The 18,125-nt window shown below is 37.8% G+C and overlaps 1 protein-coding gene across 2 annotated transcripts; it reads right to left on the bottom strand.

Moving 5' to 3' along the window:
- Nucleotides 1-5,473: 5,473 nt before the first annotated feature.
- LOC128243749 (bone morphogenetic protein 1-like) lies at nucleotides 5,474-15,636 on the bottom strand. Of its 2 annotated transcripts, none has more exons than XM_052961679.1 (10): nucleotides 15,581-15,636; nucleotides 15,113-15,175; nucleotides 14,551-14,743; nucleotides 13,822-14,012; nucleotides 12,762-12,890; nucleotides 11,647-11,775; nucleotides 7,950-8,077; nucleotides 6,236-6,338; nucleotides 5,706-5,846; nucleotides 5,474-5,565 (listed from the first exon to the last, which is right to left on the bottom strand). In XM_052961679.1, exons 1-9 carry the CDS (start codon nucleotides 15,612-15,614, stop codon nucleotides 5,722-5,724), a joined length of 1,095 nt encoding a protein of 364 aa, XP_052817639.1. In that variant the 5' UTR covers nucleotides 15,615-15,636; the 3' UTR covers nucleotides 5,474-5,565; nucleotides 5,706-5,721. The 2 variants fall into 2 exon arrangements, with proteins under 2 accessions (XP_052817639.1, XP_052817646.1); XM_052961686.1 differs by lacking the exon at nucleotides 15,581-15,636 and adding an exon at nucleotides 15,451-15,574.
- Between the last annotated feature and the right edge of the window lie 2,489 nt (nucleotides 15,637-18,125).

The following is an 18,125-nucleotide window of genomic DNA, read 5'->3' as shown; positions in this document are numbered from 1 at the left end:
CCTAGTCTGCCAAATACTGTCTGTGGATGGTAAAAAGCACGTTTGACCTGCTGAATTTGGTAAGAGATGTAATTCCATCATGGAATGCCATCTGACCTCCTGTGGTACACCACATACCCACAGGCAAAGACTGGGGTATAGCCCGCTTTTTCAAAGGCTTCATTGATGGAATTCATCTGCAAATACATATGTTTCAGTTTAAAATGGCGACGTCTATTTTATCAATTGATCAGCTTAATGATTTTTATATGGAAATTGAAGAATCAGGTTCATTTGTAGTGCATCAATACTGTACTACAGATGCTGGAAATAAAATTAAAACAACTCGAATCAATAATTCAAAATGATAAAGTAACGGTTGAATAAATAGTGTTGCTATACAATGATAAATGTTGAGACCAGGGCCAGTATTCAGTATTGATCTTAGCCTTATCCTTGTCATCGAAATAAGACTTTTGGATGAACAAGTCTATTTCTTAAACTATTACATCGAATCATATTTTTGAACAAGCCGTGCAATATAAAATTCAGAATTTGAGCAAGCCCGGAAGTCATTTTACCAGTGCAGGGCTTGTGGGCTGGTGCTATTTTCGACCACTGGCTTCACTTATAATAATCTTCAATCAAAGTTGCTTAATAAATACCGCCCCAGGGCTTTACCTAGTCATTGATACACATAAACATCTAACTCTGTTTTGCACAATATCAATTTTGATAAGAAGAAAATATTACTCTATTTATTAGTCATATTTAAAGGAGGAACTATCAATGTCAGGGGTGTTAAATATTCATACAGACTTCTTAATATGGTATTGTGTAAACACCTAGTTATTATAGTAGTCAGGCAGGTGCATTGTTGCCTTTGTGAGCACTTTTTCAGTCAAAGAAGCATAGTTGGTAACTTACTGTCAATCATATTATAGCATTTAACTAAAACAAATGAATAAATTGTTTCTGAGCTGTTTAATGGCACACTCGATACCTGCAACACCATGAATTTTTAGCATTTGCAATAAAAACAGTACACGCACAAATCAAACCTTAATAAACTGTAATAGTTATGCAGTCTATTGAGTAACCTAGTCTAAAATAATAGACGTGTTATACAGGATTCTTTCAATCGTCTAACGGGAATGTGCAAAAACTGGGGTGTTATTTTGCACTAAACAAGCATTTGATGCATTAAAACAAGTTGTTTACCTTTCCAATAAAACGAAAGTTGACTGACACAAACAACAATAATGCGAAGGGGAACAACTCGATACAATCGTAATAACTCGGCCTCCTCCGACAAAGCTTTGAGATAGACCTCGTTATACAATCGTAGCAACTCGGCCATGGCCGGAATCTTCCGAGCGATTTAAAACTGTGCCCTGAAGCCTTGCAGGTGCCCTTCATGTATATATCGTTATGTTTTGACGGAATGAAATGAAGAAAAGCCGTCAAACTCATAATTATAAGTTGGATATTTATTTTTTGTGTACGGAACTAATATAAAATAACATTATCTGGTAATATTTCTTGTTTTTATGATATTTTATAGACGCTATATGCTTTAACCCGGAATCCTGATCGGAACAACTACCCACTTTTGATACTAAACAATTTGTACGTGAAGGATTTGCCATATCAAAAATCTAAAAAAATCCGTCAACGCACAATTATTTGGACTATTGAGTAACCCTACTTATGGCTATGATTTAACCTACTTTCTAGGTCTATTTTTAGACTTGGATGTTAATATACAAACGACGACTATATTGCACAACTTTGTTTAAATGCAGTTGAATAAAGACCGACAGGCTATACAAAGCTGATGCACAATAATTTCACTCATAATAATACTCACTATACACATAGACGTTGAAGTCAGTCGCTCGCATAGTCCTTGTTTTGTTCTGTAAATCTTCGTGACAGCGTGTGAAGGACTCCTGTCAATAGGAAGAATTTTAACTGAACGAAAATAATAACAGCAACAAAAGTTCGAATTTCCGACAAATTAAGATATTTATAGCTTAATAACTGACCGAAATAATTTTTTAACTGTATGTGCTTCTACATATCATTTTCAAAATATCAGAACAAGATACCAAAATCAGCGAAATTCAAGATAAAGAACAAACTAAATTCGTTCGAAAATTCTATTGTAAGTATGCACTCACCGAAACTTGCCGGCCGATGATTGAAAGATGCTTGGAACGATGTATATTCATACATCATTTGAAACATATCAATCAAATTCCTTGAATCGCATAGTTAGGTACTTGTTTGCGAATTATGTATGAAAGTCAATTATCTTGACGCGCTAGCCGCGTCTATATCCCACTTGTTGTTTTCCTAGCCAAGAATGACAGATCCCAGCGCTAAGTATTATCGAATGGCAAGAGATACTAAAAGGCTTACCTAAGGGCTTAACAATAGATATAGAGGAAAAGGCTGACCAAAAAAATGAATAAAAATATGTTGATATATTTTTTAAAGTTTTATGGGTTGCAGAGTTTTGAAATTTATTTAATGTACGTGGTGTGGCCTAGACGTAGATTAATACTTTTATGCCTACAAATGATAAAAAAGGTTATCTATCTTAAACTAAACGCTGTTATAAATTATACAATATTTATAAAACAGCTATAATACATTCAATAGTACAAGGAAATCAAAATAACCCATTAAAATTAATTCAACAGAAATAATTGAATTTCCATTTTTCTGGTCAGCGTTTTCCCTCTTCATTTATATGGTCGGCTCTCGGGTCAGCCTCTTAGCACAAGACAACGCGCAACTAAGATAGTTCCAAAATGGCGATGTTTTGTTGAAAGAAGCCGATCTGAATAAGTTTTTCACGAAACACTAGTGTCATAAGAGAAAGGTATAACCTACGAACAATTCATGTGTAACCATTGTGTTTTATTTAACAATGCACTGTTAAATATTGTGAAATTACAGTCGAAGAATATATTTTACAATATGAATCAGCCGCCTTTGGGCGCTACTTGACTCGCGTACTTATGAATAGCGGACAAAAGGTCTATTTTATTTGGCCGTGCACTTCCGTTTAAAACTGGTTCCTGGACGCTTCTGTTTGAGGTATGAAGCCAGGGACCAAATTTTGCATGCCTGTCGAAAAGTAGCATGTACCGTCCAAAAATATGGCTAATTGAGTTATGACAGGACTAGTTTATATAAGGGTCGGACTCCTTAAAGCTGCACTCCCACAGATTTACCATTTTTACAACTTTTTAATTTTTTGTCTTGGAAAAAGCAAGCTTTTGCGTAAATTTCTGCAAACCAGTGATATAAGACTGCTGACAAAATATTAGATCGTAGATTTTGATATTTCCGTTCGAAAAATAATATTTTATCACATGCTTACCCTTGTTTTCCGTGTAATATACCCATTACGAATATTTTTATCTTACACATGTGTAAGATAACCTATCAGACATTTCGATTGGCCAGACTAATCACACGCAACCTAGATATCCCTCCGCATTGTTTGTAAACAAAATGGTTTAATGCCAGCAAATACTTGCCGTAATAATGAAGCTGCAAGACTTTCGGGAGAGAAATGGCTAACGAATCATAGTGCCAGAAAGCATCTTGTACACAAACTTTCTGATAACAATGTTCCGCCAACCATATAATGCAGATTACTAGTCACAGAAATAACCAGTCAGTCAACAAATACAGCCACAATAGTGACAAATGCCACAAGAACATTTCAAACATCTCCATCTTGACCAACACAAGCAATATGCAATCAATGCCATTTGCTTGCCAATTTATTCAGCCCTCGGTTACCGAAAACACAAATACGAATTCCGCAGCACAGACATCTCATTACACATCCCATGGCGGCTAGAACATCATGTTCTCTGAAAACATTCCTGGTGGAAATTAACTTTTTCAACAGCAACCAATTATGCAGTACAGAGTAAGGCTTCGCCGTTATCATCTGCATGTTGTGAAACGCCATGTACACCAAGAAAACGCTGCAAAATCATCGTAGAAAGCGACAGCGAATAACTTTTAAATCCGTGCACACAGAAAACTTGACAGACCGATGTAGGTCACATAAACCGCGTAAATGCCTGTACTCTGAGTGTGACGTCATCAAATTGTGTACTTATTGGGTTTTTTGGTTAAATTCGTTCGTTATTCATGTTGTTGGATAGTTTACTACACACTTTTGTATTTGTGACTTGTTAAGAGCTTTATCAGCTTTTAAAACTTGATAACTGCTAGTTACTTTTGTCATTTTAATTTGGAACTATTTATATGGCGGATCGTTGACATTCTACTCTGAGTACTTTGGCTGTCAAACAATCAGTTCAGAAAGTGGAACTTAATTGGTAATAAAAACTCCGTATTAAGCATGTGATAAAAAAGATCTGACACTCGTTGTCATTTAATTCAAGAATTTTTATTAAACTCGTCCATGAAAGTTGTTAATAAGCTCGCCAGAGGCTCGCTTATTAACAAATTTCATGAACTCGTTTAATAAAATTTTGTATTAAATGACAACTCGTGTCAGATCCTATATTTACGGCGGTTAAAGAAAAATGCATAAAACATTAATTTTTGAACTTAAATATATAAATCTTCGATCTGATAGTTTGTCAGCAGTCTCATATCACTGGTTTCCATGGATTTTCGCAAAAATTGGCTCGTTTCAAGACAAAAAAATGAAAAAGTTGTCAAAACGTTCAAGCTGTGACAGTGCAGCTTTAAGGCTTTCATTAATACACAAGATATGGTCTGAAAAGATGAACATTAAAAATTAAAGTGTGTTAAGGAGTTGAGAACAGTTCACGCAGGGATATGTTTTCATAGTTTTGTTGAAAATCTGTTTGCACTCACAAGGAACAATCTTTCCACAATTTGCATAGGTTTTTTGTGTCCTGTGGCTTCTTTTCTTGGTGATTATTTTCAAATATAAAAGATATTGAAAACACTGATGATCACTAGCCAAGTCTGCGATCTGCGTTCTCATAAGCAAATTAACATGTATTAAAACATAAATTAAGTATGCATTCATGAACCCACTTTATAAAAGTTCAGCCATCAATGTATTTAAGACCAGTGACTAAATTGTAAAGTTAAACATACCAGTTGCAAGAGAAAGTTCGAACTAAATTTCACGATTGATACGAAGCGACCATAAATATCAGGGTACAAATCTGCCATGGTACAATATGTCTAAGGATCGCGTACTGGGAAATACATTCCGCTTGTTTCAATCTCAAAATGATTCTCATGTCATTGCCAGGGTAAGATTGAGTTTTCCCATTTTCACCAATGTTGCACTTCTCCTCTCTGAATAGTGTCAGCAATTCAGTAACCTTTGACCTTTACATTCACAAGACTGTTTTAGATGTTCTTAAAAACGCTGAGGTATGTTTAGAACACGATCACACATAACATTTGACACGTGATATCAAAACTGATAATCATCATCCCCAAAAGCTAAATATAATTGAAAATATTTTTATGTGTGTATGTCAACAAAACAGAACAATACAGTGTTGTTGTTTTTTTTCCTGTGGGTCTGCCAGTGGACTAAATCTGTAATGTGAAGAAGGGTGAATATAGAACACGAACTACTCTCGTCTATAATATTACTTATATGAGAAATTATATTTAGCGTGAAATTTATATCAATGACTACAATGTTTTCTATAATTGTATGTAGTGTAAACATTTACCAGTGACTCTAGTCATCTAGTTAGAATTCCAAGAGAGGCTGAAGCCAGGGAAAGTGTCAGAGTCGTCCGTGAAGAAGGCTACGAAGGCGTGGTCTCCGGGTACGCTGAATGCAGCGGGGGTAGAGTTTCCACAAAAGGGTCCTGTAAGTGTGGGATATATTTAAGAGATTGCAAATTCTGCTCAGTTGTAAAATATGAAGATGGTTATTAAGTTATGTTTTATTTGAGAATATCTGACCTGGTTTCTACCGCTATTAAGAGGCGGCTACCGAAGTAATGTTTATAACTCAGTCAGACCTGACAGTTGATGTGCCGATTAAAACCTTGATTTTTTTTCTTGCCACACTACATGATTCTTTCTAACATTTTCTTTTTTGCCAAATTGCTCTGTGTAATTATGCCAACTCAAATGTTAACAGTCCATAGTAATAGATCGATAACTCCTCTAAACGCGTATTATTTAAACATTTCAGTCATTTCGAGCGACATAGATTGTGTTTTAGTAGGCGAGTGATATTCATGGCAGTTACCATGGTTATATTTATCAGCATCACCCGTGACCTTAACCCAGTCGTAATCACACGTGTTATCGGGTTCCACGTTGAACAAGCTGGCGAACGAGAAATGGATGTTCTGAAAAAAGGAGGGAAACAGTATAGTACATTTATGTGCGCATTGTTACCTTAATGGAACCATGATTTCAAAATGATCACGCTTAGCAGTGTTTGAAATAACCCGATAGTAAACAGCCGGAACACCTCGGCCCACACCAACAGCAATAACATCGGAATCTATAGGGTCTTGAGAAATATTCCATGTAGGCAGCCCCCTTATTGGAACCCTGATATGTGTGTTTTCGGTCAAGGGACAAATTCAATTGAACACATATCGAAGAATATGATGCTGTTTTTCTTTTAATTTGAAGTTTCTCCAAAGCGTAAGTAAAACGCATATCAAAATCATTCATTTCAGTACATTGCTTAACGTTATCGAATGGGTCTACTTAGCGTAATTATAATTGAGTTAATCGCCGGCGGTCCGCTCACATTTTCGTATATTTTGAAGCCTATTTATGAGTATTTTCAAATGCCGGAGATGGTCTATTCTCACGATTGGAAAGCAAAAAGTAAAACTGTGTTTTAATGTTTAAGGCCATATTGAAAAAAATAGACCGCCAGGCACGATAATGGATTTCTTTATATGAATTATTGTTTATAGAAAGAATAAATACTCTTTAAGGCATTACATATTAAAAGGTAAAATGCCTTATACCTAGAACCGAGATACGTTTGCAAACCAAAGACGGAAATTGCCGAGAAGTAGCGATTGTCAAAAGCATGCATGTACCTGCTAAAGTTAGTCGAAAGGCACGCTTATTTGCCTTCAGTCTTTTGGCTCTGAGCCGCAAGCCACAATCTTTAGTCCCGCAAATCGAAATGAGATATGGTCAGGTGTACTTTTTGACAAATCAGGTAAAAACGAATAAATGCGCCTGAGTTTCAAAATGGGACGTATGCGGTTTAAAATAGTGCTAATTAGATCATCGCTTCATTTAAATACGTTAATAAGATTGCAACTGTAATATGAATTTAAAAGATAATGGAAGAAACTTAAATCTTGGTTGCGAACCGAAGGGATTAAATGATTATAGATCATTACGCAGAAAATGGACATGTGTTGACTAATAGATCCTGCCTTACTTTAGTTATACGAACAGTGAACTTAATGTAGATATATCATAGAGAATAAAGATATATCAGTGACTGTTATGAAACGAGCTTATTGTATTAAAAATTAATCAATTTACATTAATGGAAGGTACTTATCGGTTACTGTTTGGGGCTACTAAAACGTTTTATTATTAGATTTGTATTGCCTGTGAAAAGTAGTGTTATAAAGGTAGAATTAGACTGGACTACGAAATCTCCATTTAAATCAGTTTGTTATAAATTGAAGTCTGACGTATACCATGAATGGCATAATAATAAAATAGTAGTGTATATGCAATGTTACACAACTTACTATTATAAACATTATTATTTTTTTGAGCATTGTTTAAACAATTATTGGGTGGTTTCTCCTAATCATTAAATATTAAGTTTGTCCGCATGGGTGGAATGGCTTATTGGATGTGAATTAAACATTCTTCTTCATGATCTCCCAGTGTGGTTATTGCAACGTGATCAGAAGGGAGGTAATGACTGCGAGGCGTTTGTGAAATGATACGTCGTGTAAGCGTCATACGTGTGTTCCGGGCGGCGCCTGTATTCGGTAGACGCAGTGAACGTCGTTTGGATAAGCGTTCGGGTAGTTTTGGCTGGTGAGGGTTCCAGACGCTCCAGCCTTGGTTTTCTCTCCACATAGCCGCAGGTCTGTGCACGAAAAAGTTGGATACTTTTGATACTAATATATTACAGTTAATTATAGTACATCGGATGTTATGTTATTCTTAGCGAGTCATAAAGCGCGATCAAGGGCGTACCCTGAACAATCCTATATAATGCGATAGAGGGCGTACTCTGAACAATCCTATATAACGCGATCAAGGGCGTACCCTGAACAATCCTGTATAATGCGATAGAGGGCGTACCCTGAACAATCCTATATAATGCGATAGAGGGCGTACCCTGAACAATCCTATATAATGCGATAGAGGGCGTACCCTGAACAATCCTATATTATGCGATAGAGGGCGTACCCTGAACAATCCTATATAATGCGATAGAGGGCGTACCCTGAACAATCCTATAAAATGCGATAGAGGGCGTACCCTGAACAATCCTATAAAATGCGATAGAGGGCGTACCCTGAACAATCCTATAAAATGCGATAGAGGGCGTACCCTGAGCAATCCTATATAATGCGATAGAGGGCGTACCCTGAGCAATCCTATATAATGCGATAGAGGGCGTACCCTGAGCAATCCTATATAACGCGATAGAGGGCGTACCCTGAACAATCCTATAAAATGCGATAGAGGGCGTACCCTGAGCAATCCTATATAATGCGATAGAGGGCGTACCCTGAACAATCCTATATTATGCGATAGAGGGCGTACCCATAACAATCCTATATAACGCGATAGATGGCTTACCCTTAACAATCCTATATAACGCGATAGAGGGCGTACCCTGAGTAATCCTATTTAACGCGATAGAGGGCGTACCCTGAACAATCCTATATAATGCGATAGATGGCTTACTGTTAACAATTCTATATAACGCGATAGAGGGCTTACCCTTAACAATCCTGTATAATGCGATAGATGGCTTACCCTTAACAATCCTCTATAACGCGATAGAGGGCGTACCCTGAGTAATCCTATATAAGGCGATAGAGGGCGTACCCTGTACAATCCTATATAACGCGATAGAGGCCTTACCCTTAACAATCCTATATAACGCGATAGAGGGCGTACCCTGAGTAATCCTATATAAGGCGATAGAGGGCGTACCCTGTACAATCCTATATAACGCGATATAGGGCTTACCCTGAGTAATCCTATATAATGCGATAGATGGCTTACCCTTAACAATCCTATATAACGCGATAGAGGGCGTACCCTGAGTAATCCTTTATAACGCGATAGAGGGCTTACCCCTAACAATCCTATATAACGCGATAGAGGGCTTACCCTTAACAATCCTATATAACGCGATAGAGGGCTTACCCTTAACAATCCTATATAACGCGATAGAGGGCTTACCCTTAACAATCCTGTATAACGCGATAGATGGCTTACCCTTAACAATCCTATATAGATGGTGTACCTTGAACAAGCATTTATACCGCGAGAGAGGGCTATCCTGAACAATCCTATATTATGCGGTAGAGAGTGTACCCAGAAAAATACCATATATCGCCACAGTCGACGTACTTTGAGCGGTCCTATATAACGCGATAAAGGGCCTACCCAGAAGAATCCTATAAAACGCGATAGATGACTTACTGTGAACGATCCTATATGACGCGATAGAGGGCTTACCCTGAACAATCTATATAATGCGATATGTGTATGATAACCCCGCCTCTGGCTAACAGTTGCATGTTTAAACTTAAGTTATTGATTGGATTCAAGATCGTGTGCGTATCTGTATGAATGTAATAAAGCTATTTTAAACCATCCCGTTTTGGGTCTGTTATATACATAACATTGAAAACATTACAGGACTCACTCTGAACGATTTTATATAAGGCGATAATGGACTCACTCTGAATGATTCTATATTACGCGATATAGGACTCAATCTGAACGATTCTATATAACCCGATAAAGAAATCACTCTGAATGATTCTATATAACGCGATATAGGACTCACTCTGAACGATTCTGTATAAACCGATGTAGCACTCACTCTGAATGATTCTATAAAACGCGATATAGGTCTGACTCTGAACGATCCTATATAACGCGATATAGGACTCACTCGGGACGATTCTTTATAACGCGATATAGGACTCACTCGGAATGATTCTATAAAACGCGATATAGAACTCACTCTGAACGATTCTATATAACGCGATATAGGACTCACTCTGAACGATCCTATATAACGCGATATAGGACTCACTCTGAACGATTCTTTATAACGCGATATAGGACTCACTCTGAAGATCCTATATAACGCGATAGAGAACGAACCAAGACAATCATATATAACGTGATAGAGGGCGTACCCTGAGTAATCCTATATAACGCAGCAGACGACGTGCCTCGAGCGAAACATTAGGCGATAGAGGGCGTACCCTGAGCACTCCAATATAACGCGAGAGAGGGTGCACCCTAAACGATCCTTTATAACGCGATAGAGAGAGCTCCCTGAACGATCCTATATAACGCGATAGAAAGAGCTCCCTGAACGATTCTATATAACGCAAAAGAAGGTGTACCCTGCACGGTCCAATATAACGCGAAAGAGTGAGTACACTTAACAGTTCTATTTAACGCGACAGAGAGCGTTCCCTGAACGATCATATATATCGCGATAGAGAACGTATCTAAAGAATTCTTTATAACTCGATAGAAAGCGTACCCTGCACACTCCTATATAACGCGATAGAGGGCGTTCCCTGAACGATCATATATATCGCGATGGAGAGCGTATCTAAAGAATCCTATATAACGCGATAGAGGGCGTACTCTGAACGATCTTATATAACGCGATAGGGGGCGTACTCTGAACGATCCTTTATAACGCGATAAAGGGCGTACACTGAAGGATCTTATATAACGCGATAGAGGGCGTACCCTGAACGATCCTATATAACGCGATAGAGGGCGTACCGTGAACAATCCTATATAACGCGATAGAGGGCGTACTCTGAACAATCCTTTATAACGCGATAGAGGGCGTACACTGAAGGATCTTATATAACGCGATAGAGGGCGTACCCTGAACGATCCTATATAACGCGATAGAGGGCGTACTCTGAACGATCCTATATAACGCGATAGAGGGAGTACTCTGAACGAATCTTTATAACGCGATAGAGGGCGTACACTGAAGGATCTTATATAACGCGATAGAGGGCGTACCCTGAACGATCCTATATAACGCGATAGAGGGCGTACCCTGAACAATCCAATTTAACGCGACAGAAAGCGTACCCTGGACAATTCTGAATTACACGATAAATGGTGTACCATGAACGATCCTATTTTACGCGACAAAGGGCGTACCCTGAACGATCCTAATAACTTGATAGAGTGCGTACCCTAAGAACATATATAATGCGATAGAGTGTGCACCCTGAACGATCCTATATAACGCGATAGGGGGTGCACCCTGAACGATCCTATATAACGCGATAGAGGGTGCACCCTAAATGATGCAATATAAAGCAACAAAAGACAGTGCACCCTGAACGATCCTTTATAACGCGATAGAGTGAGTACCCTGAACGATCCTATATAACGCGATAGAGGGTTAAGAGGGCTTACTCTGAGCGATCATGTGGCATGTCTCCGGAAGTTCGTCTGAGTTGTCAGTACAGTCATCGTCTCCGTCGCACAGATAGTCACGTGACACACATTGCTTATTTGTGCAGGTGAACTCGTAAGCTTGGCAACCTGAGTAATGAGATACAAGACAACATTATTAAATATTGATTTAATGGTGTGTTTTTATTCGTATTTGTACAAAACATACGCAAAAGTAAGGTGACATTTTAGCCGCGCATACTCTCTTTTTCATCTATATTCGAGTACAGTTACATACTTTGGACACCATAAACTTTTGAAAGCACAAGGAAATGGGATAACTTCATGGAATAAAAAGCATGTGAAAATATTTGGTTCTTAAAGACAAATAGCATTTTGAGTAAATGAGTAAATTTATAATTGTATTCACTGACCTTTACATTTGAGACAGTAGGGGTTGTTATTTAAATAATACTTTTACTGCGACTGCTATTCAATTGTCCAATGCAATACAGAAGATATATGCATCATGTAATAGTTAATAAAAAGGTAGTACTATTTTTGTGCACTACGGCAGCGGGGCATGTGTACATTATACAAGTTTTAGACGTTATGCCCAAATGCAAGAGGTAGGATATTTTGCAGGATGTATCACATTAGGAGCTCCTCGGTCATTTTTATAAAAAACAACCTCGGATGTATGCCGGTTCATCAATTGAAGTAGTTCGTATTTTTTTAATTATATCATTAATTAAATGTAGTTTGCCAGTGAAGTGTATTATTGCACACATAATTAAGATTCCAAAGAGTTTAGTCATATAGTTTAACTGCAAAATAAAATTACTACGCGATCTACTTACAGCGGACTTAAACGTACCAATTTTTTGAGTATGTAAACCGTCCAAATACATCCGAGGTTGTTTTCTATAAAAATGGCCGAGGAGTTCCGAATGGGAGTATCAGTGAATCTACAAGTATACATGCTTTAAGAGATACTTTGATGCTTCATAGCCTTACAAGAGAGTGATACTTGGCAAAAATAAAATCGATATTAAATTACATTTTTCTGAAAAAAGATGCAGTAAATCCGTCGAATGAAACCTCAATTTGGTGTGGCATAGAAACGATTGTTTTACCTCCTCCGCTAACTCCACCACAGTCCTTTTCATCACTTTTGTCCGAACAATCACTGCTGTTATCGCAGTGCAGAGAGGCGTCAATGCAGTCACCGTTACTGCATTTGAACTGGCTAACGTGACATTGGTCTGCAAGAAAAGAACGTAACACATTTTGTGTACTTTATCACATCTTACCGATACCGAATTTGAACTGGCTGACGTGACATTGGTTTTATATAGATCAACAGAAATATTTGTTATTTCTTATAACGTTTGAGAGTAACCGCATTCCAGCCGGTTAGCGTTACAATTGGCATGACAAAGAAGCACATACAATATGTATTGTGCATTGTAGCGTTTGACTGCAACCGCATTTAAACTGGCTAGCCTGACATGAGAATGACATAGAAATAACATTTAAAGTATGGCTGTGTGAGCAACTGATTCAAGCTATAGATGAATCGAATAAAGAGATTTAAACTTATCTTATTTTACATATATAGGACCTCGGACACTTTCTAAGATAAGATTTTGCCTATCATGTAAAGTGATCTGTCGTGTTTTTTTTTAATGAATAACGAGGTTATCTCTTTAATACTTTGTCCACTTACAGATGTTTGAAATGTGCATAAATGTGTTGTAATTTAATAAAATTAAAACTGAAATTATTGATGTAAATAAATGATAAAATAAGAGACTTGTGCATGTTTCATCTGGTTGGCTAAGATATAGATGTCATTGATACGTATCTGAACTTCAGAACTTGTCAGTGCAATCCAATTCAGACACTTTTTAAGATATGATTTTTTTTTAATCATAAAAATGATCAGTCATGAATTTTTAATGACCACTGAGGTTGTTTCTTCAATACTTAAACCCTTTAGAATATGCATCAGTGTATTATAACATATTAAAATTAAAATTAAAAGTTGACCAAAAGTTGCAGAAAAGCACACACACACAAAACAACAGATTTATGCCTGAACATGTTTTATCTGGATGGCTATGATACGGATGTCATTGATACGTATTTGAACTTATCAGTGCAAAACAATGCATTTTATGCCGTAATACTTACGAATAACGGTTGATGTGAAATTGTAGAATAAATCAAATCCTGACTCGTGGTAGCTGTCGTCCGTTACAAAGCGTACAGTGAGGTATTCTCCGGTAGAAGAGATTGGAGCGAATACGCCGCCGCAGTACTTGCCCATGGAAGGAGAGCCTATACCATTACCATCAAACAGCTCTATGTAGTCATAGGCGCAACTAGAGCGAAATACAAAATAGCGCAAAATTACAATGGTACTTATATCTCTATCTAATCATAATCGCAAGTAGATTGACAGACAAGTGTGTGTTAAATTGCGGTGAAACCTAACGTTACTATATAAAAAAAAATTCTAACAGTTGCAACTGGGTCGAAGAACAAAACTGCGTTTCAACCCCAACATAAGTAAATCAATACCAGACACATTTTAGTAATGTAGTTGATTGATGTTAAAAAAGCGTTTAGCGCCGACATTCAAATACCTAATAATCGGTACGGGATCTTACGTATGATGCTTGTCATCCGAGTGCTTATTCCAACCGTATGTTAATGGCCAATTGACAACAGCTCTAAAACCTACTGCAAAATAAGTTTCATTGATGGAAGAATGTATAAGTAGCAGTATCGGTCAAGGTTGGTGGGGGAAAGGGTATAATCATACATATACATACTATACATAGCATGTTCATAATTATATCCTTTGTACACCATATCTGACCGACGTTGTCACCTATGGGTGCTATGAAAAATACTCACTCGTTATCATTTTCCAGGTGAAAGGTAACTGGAACGAGCTCTACCTTCAACCCAGCTGGCGCCTCGATAACCCATGTGCAATCCATATTTTCGTAATAGTTGGCTCCGGAGACGTAAGAATCATGGCTTTGTAGGTGGCCGTTGTTTTCAGTAAACAACGTCTGTGGCCCACAGTGTGAACCGGCGCGCTTAACTGAAAAGGCATATCAATGCAAAACAAGAAAGACCATTGATGCAAATCATCAAGGGTTGCCAGGAGTTGGTTTGCAAAGTTAACAAATAAGTTGAAAATGAATGTTCAAAATATAAATATAGTTTGGGGGGGGGGGGGGGGTTAAAATATTCTTTTATCGGTTTTAATTAAACACCACATGGCGGCTATCGTCCACAATACTCTCGCTTCAAGACGTTACGAAGTTGGCGCAGCGTTATAAAATGAAGAGACCGTCACGATATGATTAAAATGAGATTGAGGTGGCAGGGGGACTATCTACTCGTCATGGGAGATCACTGCGTAGGAAATTTGTATAAGACTGAATTCTATCACTGTTTATGTACTCACGTGTCGGAAGCAAGCTTCCATGCGCCACGAACACGAGGCTGGTAAGAAGAAGCAGTTTCATGGCTGTAGAAAACAAACGGGAGAAATTCAAGCCGATGTACATATGCATGAATTTATTATATCAGTTTTTGTTTTCGTTTCTTTCTGTCAGTAAGTGTATGAAATACATGTGCTTATTTATCTTCTAAATGAAGAATGTAATCACAACTGCATCCACAGCGAACGCGTGAAATATTTCAAACACGAGGGTTTGTTTGTTGGAGTAACTTTTTTGAACTACATATATGTTTATTGTCAAGCTTACCGCTCAAAAAAGCATAGAATGTGTATGGAAATACCGTTGTTATTTATCCACATGATGTTTTATCTTTGCACGGTATATGACTGGCTACTGTTCTGATATGAGAATTAATGAATGCACGAAAGCAAAGAAAACACTATCCAATATGGTACCAAGATACCACCTACCTCTGACTGAGGGAGCTACGTGTACACTGGCCATGCTGCGTTGCTGTTAATGGCAAGGCAGAGATGGCACTATATGTACCAACAGTGCGATAAGAAACGCTAGCAATAAATGAAGTAAACTGAAAGTTTTTAAAAAGTATGTATATAAATCCCTTTTATACAAGCTGGCTCCTGAATGTATATGACGATTCTCTTAAAGTGTTAATAACACATAGCCTACATACAGTAAAAAGTATATTTACTAGTTTTTAGAAAAAAACAAAATTTAGATGTTCTTGTTACATTTCTTGCTGAAAAGTGCACGCCGTGTCTCATATCGTGGCGCAATGATTTGTAGAGATTTTGGAGAGATAATACTAGACCGGAAAAAGGGATATGACGTCAATTCACGATAACGACTTACCCTACATAAAGGCGTATGCACATACATGTTTTATATGAACTACATCTACAAGATATACTCTCTTATAGATTAGGCATGTTCTGTTTGGCATTATATTATATATACATAACGTGAATTACCGTTACATTGCTATGACTGAACAACTAGCATGCCTAACCATTCTATTTCCACCATTTGGCTAAGGCAATTTTTAGATAATTCGTTAACGGATCCGCCGCCCAATTACTTCGAAACTATAAAGAAAATTCTAAATTCTGTTACTGTTTTTCTACCGCCGATAAACTGCTCCCTTTTCCTGTCAAACCTGTAGTTGTATCCTTTATAACGGTAAGGTGCCGTTTTTAATATTGTTTTCATAATGTCCGCGTTCAGAAGCTGAGGTCGAATATATAATTAGTTTTCAAATTCAAAACATTTTATCGAAACCATTTTTTGGTAAAAATGACAACCAAACTAAAGGTAATGTTATCGCCTCAGGATCAGGTGAGAGAAAATTAGGCACTATTTATGTGTCAACCGATGAAAAAGACTGGACAGAGACACTACCAGAAATGACCTGAAAGCAGGTCTTCGGTTTCTGAAACCGGTTCCTCAAGGCCGATGACTGTATCATTGGTAAGAATATGCATATCAACCTGTGTTATTGTTAAACTATTCCGGCCTGTGTTGTGCGGTAATTTCCAGCCTACGTTCGGATACCAATTTACATAGGTTATTTGGGACAATTGCCTTTCATTAAGGTATCTGCATAACCAATACATTCGTCTAAGAAAGTGGCTTTTAACTTCAACTACAGCAAGCATGCTCCTGGCATGACGCCTCTGTTCGGTCTCCTCTCTTCCGAGGTCCTGTTTCCCGGCTATCTCCCTTTCACATATCTACCAGTATCGAACAATACCACACGCTCCACCGTCCTTTTATTAAGATGGGGGATACATGACGATAGCAGACTTGTTTGACCTCGGATGGACTCAGATACTTCAAACTTCAAGGCTTATGACCTACTTTGAAGCAGTTGAACCCCAGAGAGACCCTTTAAATGAGAACTGGTCGGACTAATTTGAGGCTTCAGACGAGATACCCCAAAGCGTATATGTGTTATTCCAGAGACAATCCACTGTATTAGTTACTGATGAGTTTCACTTGTCATCAGGCCTTCCAGAATTCAAGCTACCAATCACAGAATCTGTGTCTTGGAGAATAGTTTGACAGTTTTAAAATATAATTACATTTCACATTTTAGATTGTATTAGTACTTCAAGAAACAGATCATCTCTCTCGATGTAAAAATACTAAAATATACTCCTACTTAAGAATAAGACAGATCATCTCGCATGGTTGGGAGCTTTTTTGTATGCAATATAAAACATTAACTGAAAATATAATCTTAACTCAAGGTGTGAGAGAACATCTCACCCAGTATGAGCATGGAATACTAGTCTAATGAAAAATAACTCTTCTACTTATTTTATACTTAAAATTAAAATGTGAAAAGTGTGGCATACATCACAATAGCCCATTTTGACAAAGGGTTATTTGCTATATGACCGAAATGTATTTTTAAATTTCGTAATAGAATTTATCTCCAAGACATATGATGCGACAAACACCCCTCCAGATCTCACTATCTCTTAAGATACAGCCGATTCGTGTTTTGGTTGTAGATCTGGAGGACATTGCTCAAGTTAGCCTGAAGACCTCACCAACGCTTTGCCCAATAACGCCAAGTGGAGATGACCTCCCGTGTCCTGTGACGAACTCACGACTGAAATATGGAGAGTCGGTCTCCATGAAGAGACGGCCAGTATCAATACCTTTAATTGCCCACACAACTACCATATTGGTAACACAAAGAAAGACCTGCCATATGAGGTGACTATCAATGGCCACCGGCAGCGAGAAAAGCACCCCCTCTCTACCCATGTGTGAGACAGAACATTTTCAAAACGTTGAGAGACCTGTTGGGACTCCAGCATAGAAAGAAGATGTGTAGCCATCATCCAGTGCAGCAATGCTGTGACTGCATTGCCAGACAGCAACACAGTCTGCTTGTAGGACAACTTACATCGCTACACAGAAGTAAAACTACTTTAAGACTTTAGACAGTGCTACCTCAAAGCTTATCTTACACTTCCAGAAAAC

The sequence above is a fragment of the Mya arenaria genome, chromosome 2 (assembly GCF_026914265.1).
Source record: "Mya arenaria isolate MELC-2E11 chromosome 2, ASM2691426v1".
Taxonomy (NCBI): domain Eukaryota; kingdom Metazoa; phylum Mollusca; class Bivalvia; order Myida; family Myidae; genus Mya; species Mya arenaria.
This window is presented reverse-complemented; position numbering and strand designations above follow the sequence as displayed.

Excerpts from the sequence above, each read along its gene's own strand:
- LOC128243749 (XM_052961679.1), bottom strand. The coding sequence starts at position 15,614 with ATGGCCAGTGTACACGTAGCTCCCTCAGTCAGAG. Across the intron at positions 15,176-15,580 it reads CGTAGCTCCCTCAGTCAGAG|CCATGAAACTGCTTCTTCTT; the intron begins GTAGGTGGTATC and ends TGTTTTCTACAG. Across the intron at positions 11,776-12,761 it reads TGGTGGAGTTAGCGGAGGAG|GTTGCCAAGCTTACGAGTTC; the intron begins GTAAAACAATCG and ends CTCATTACTCAG.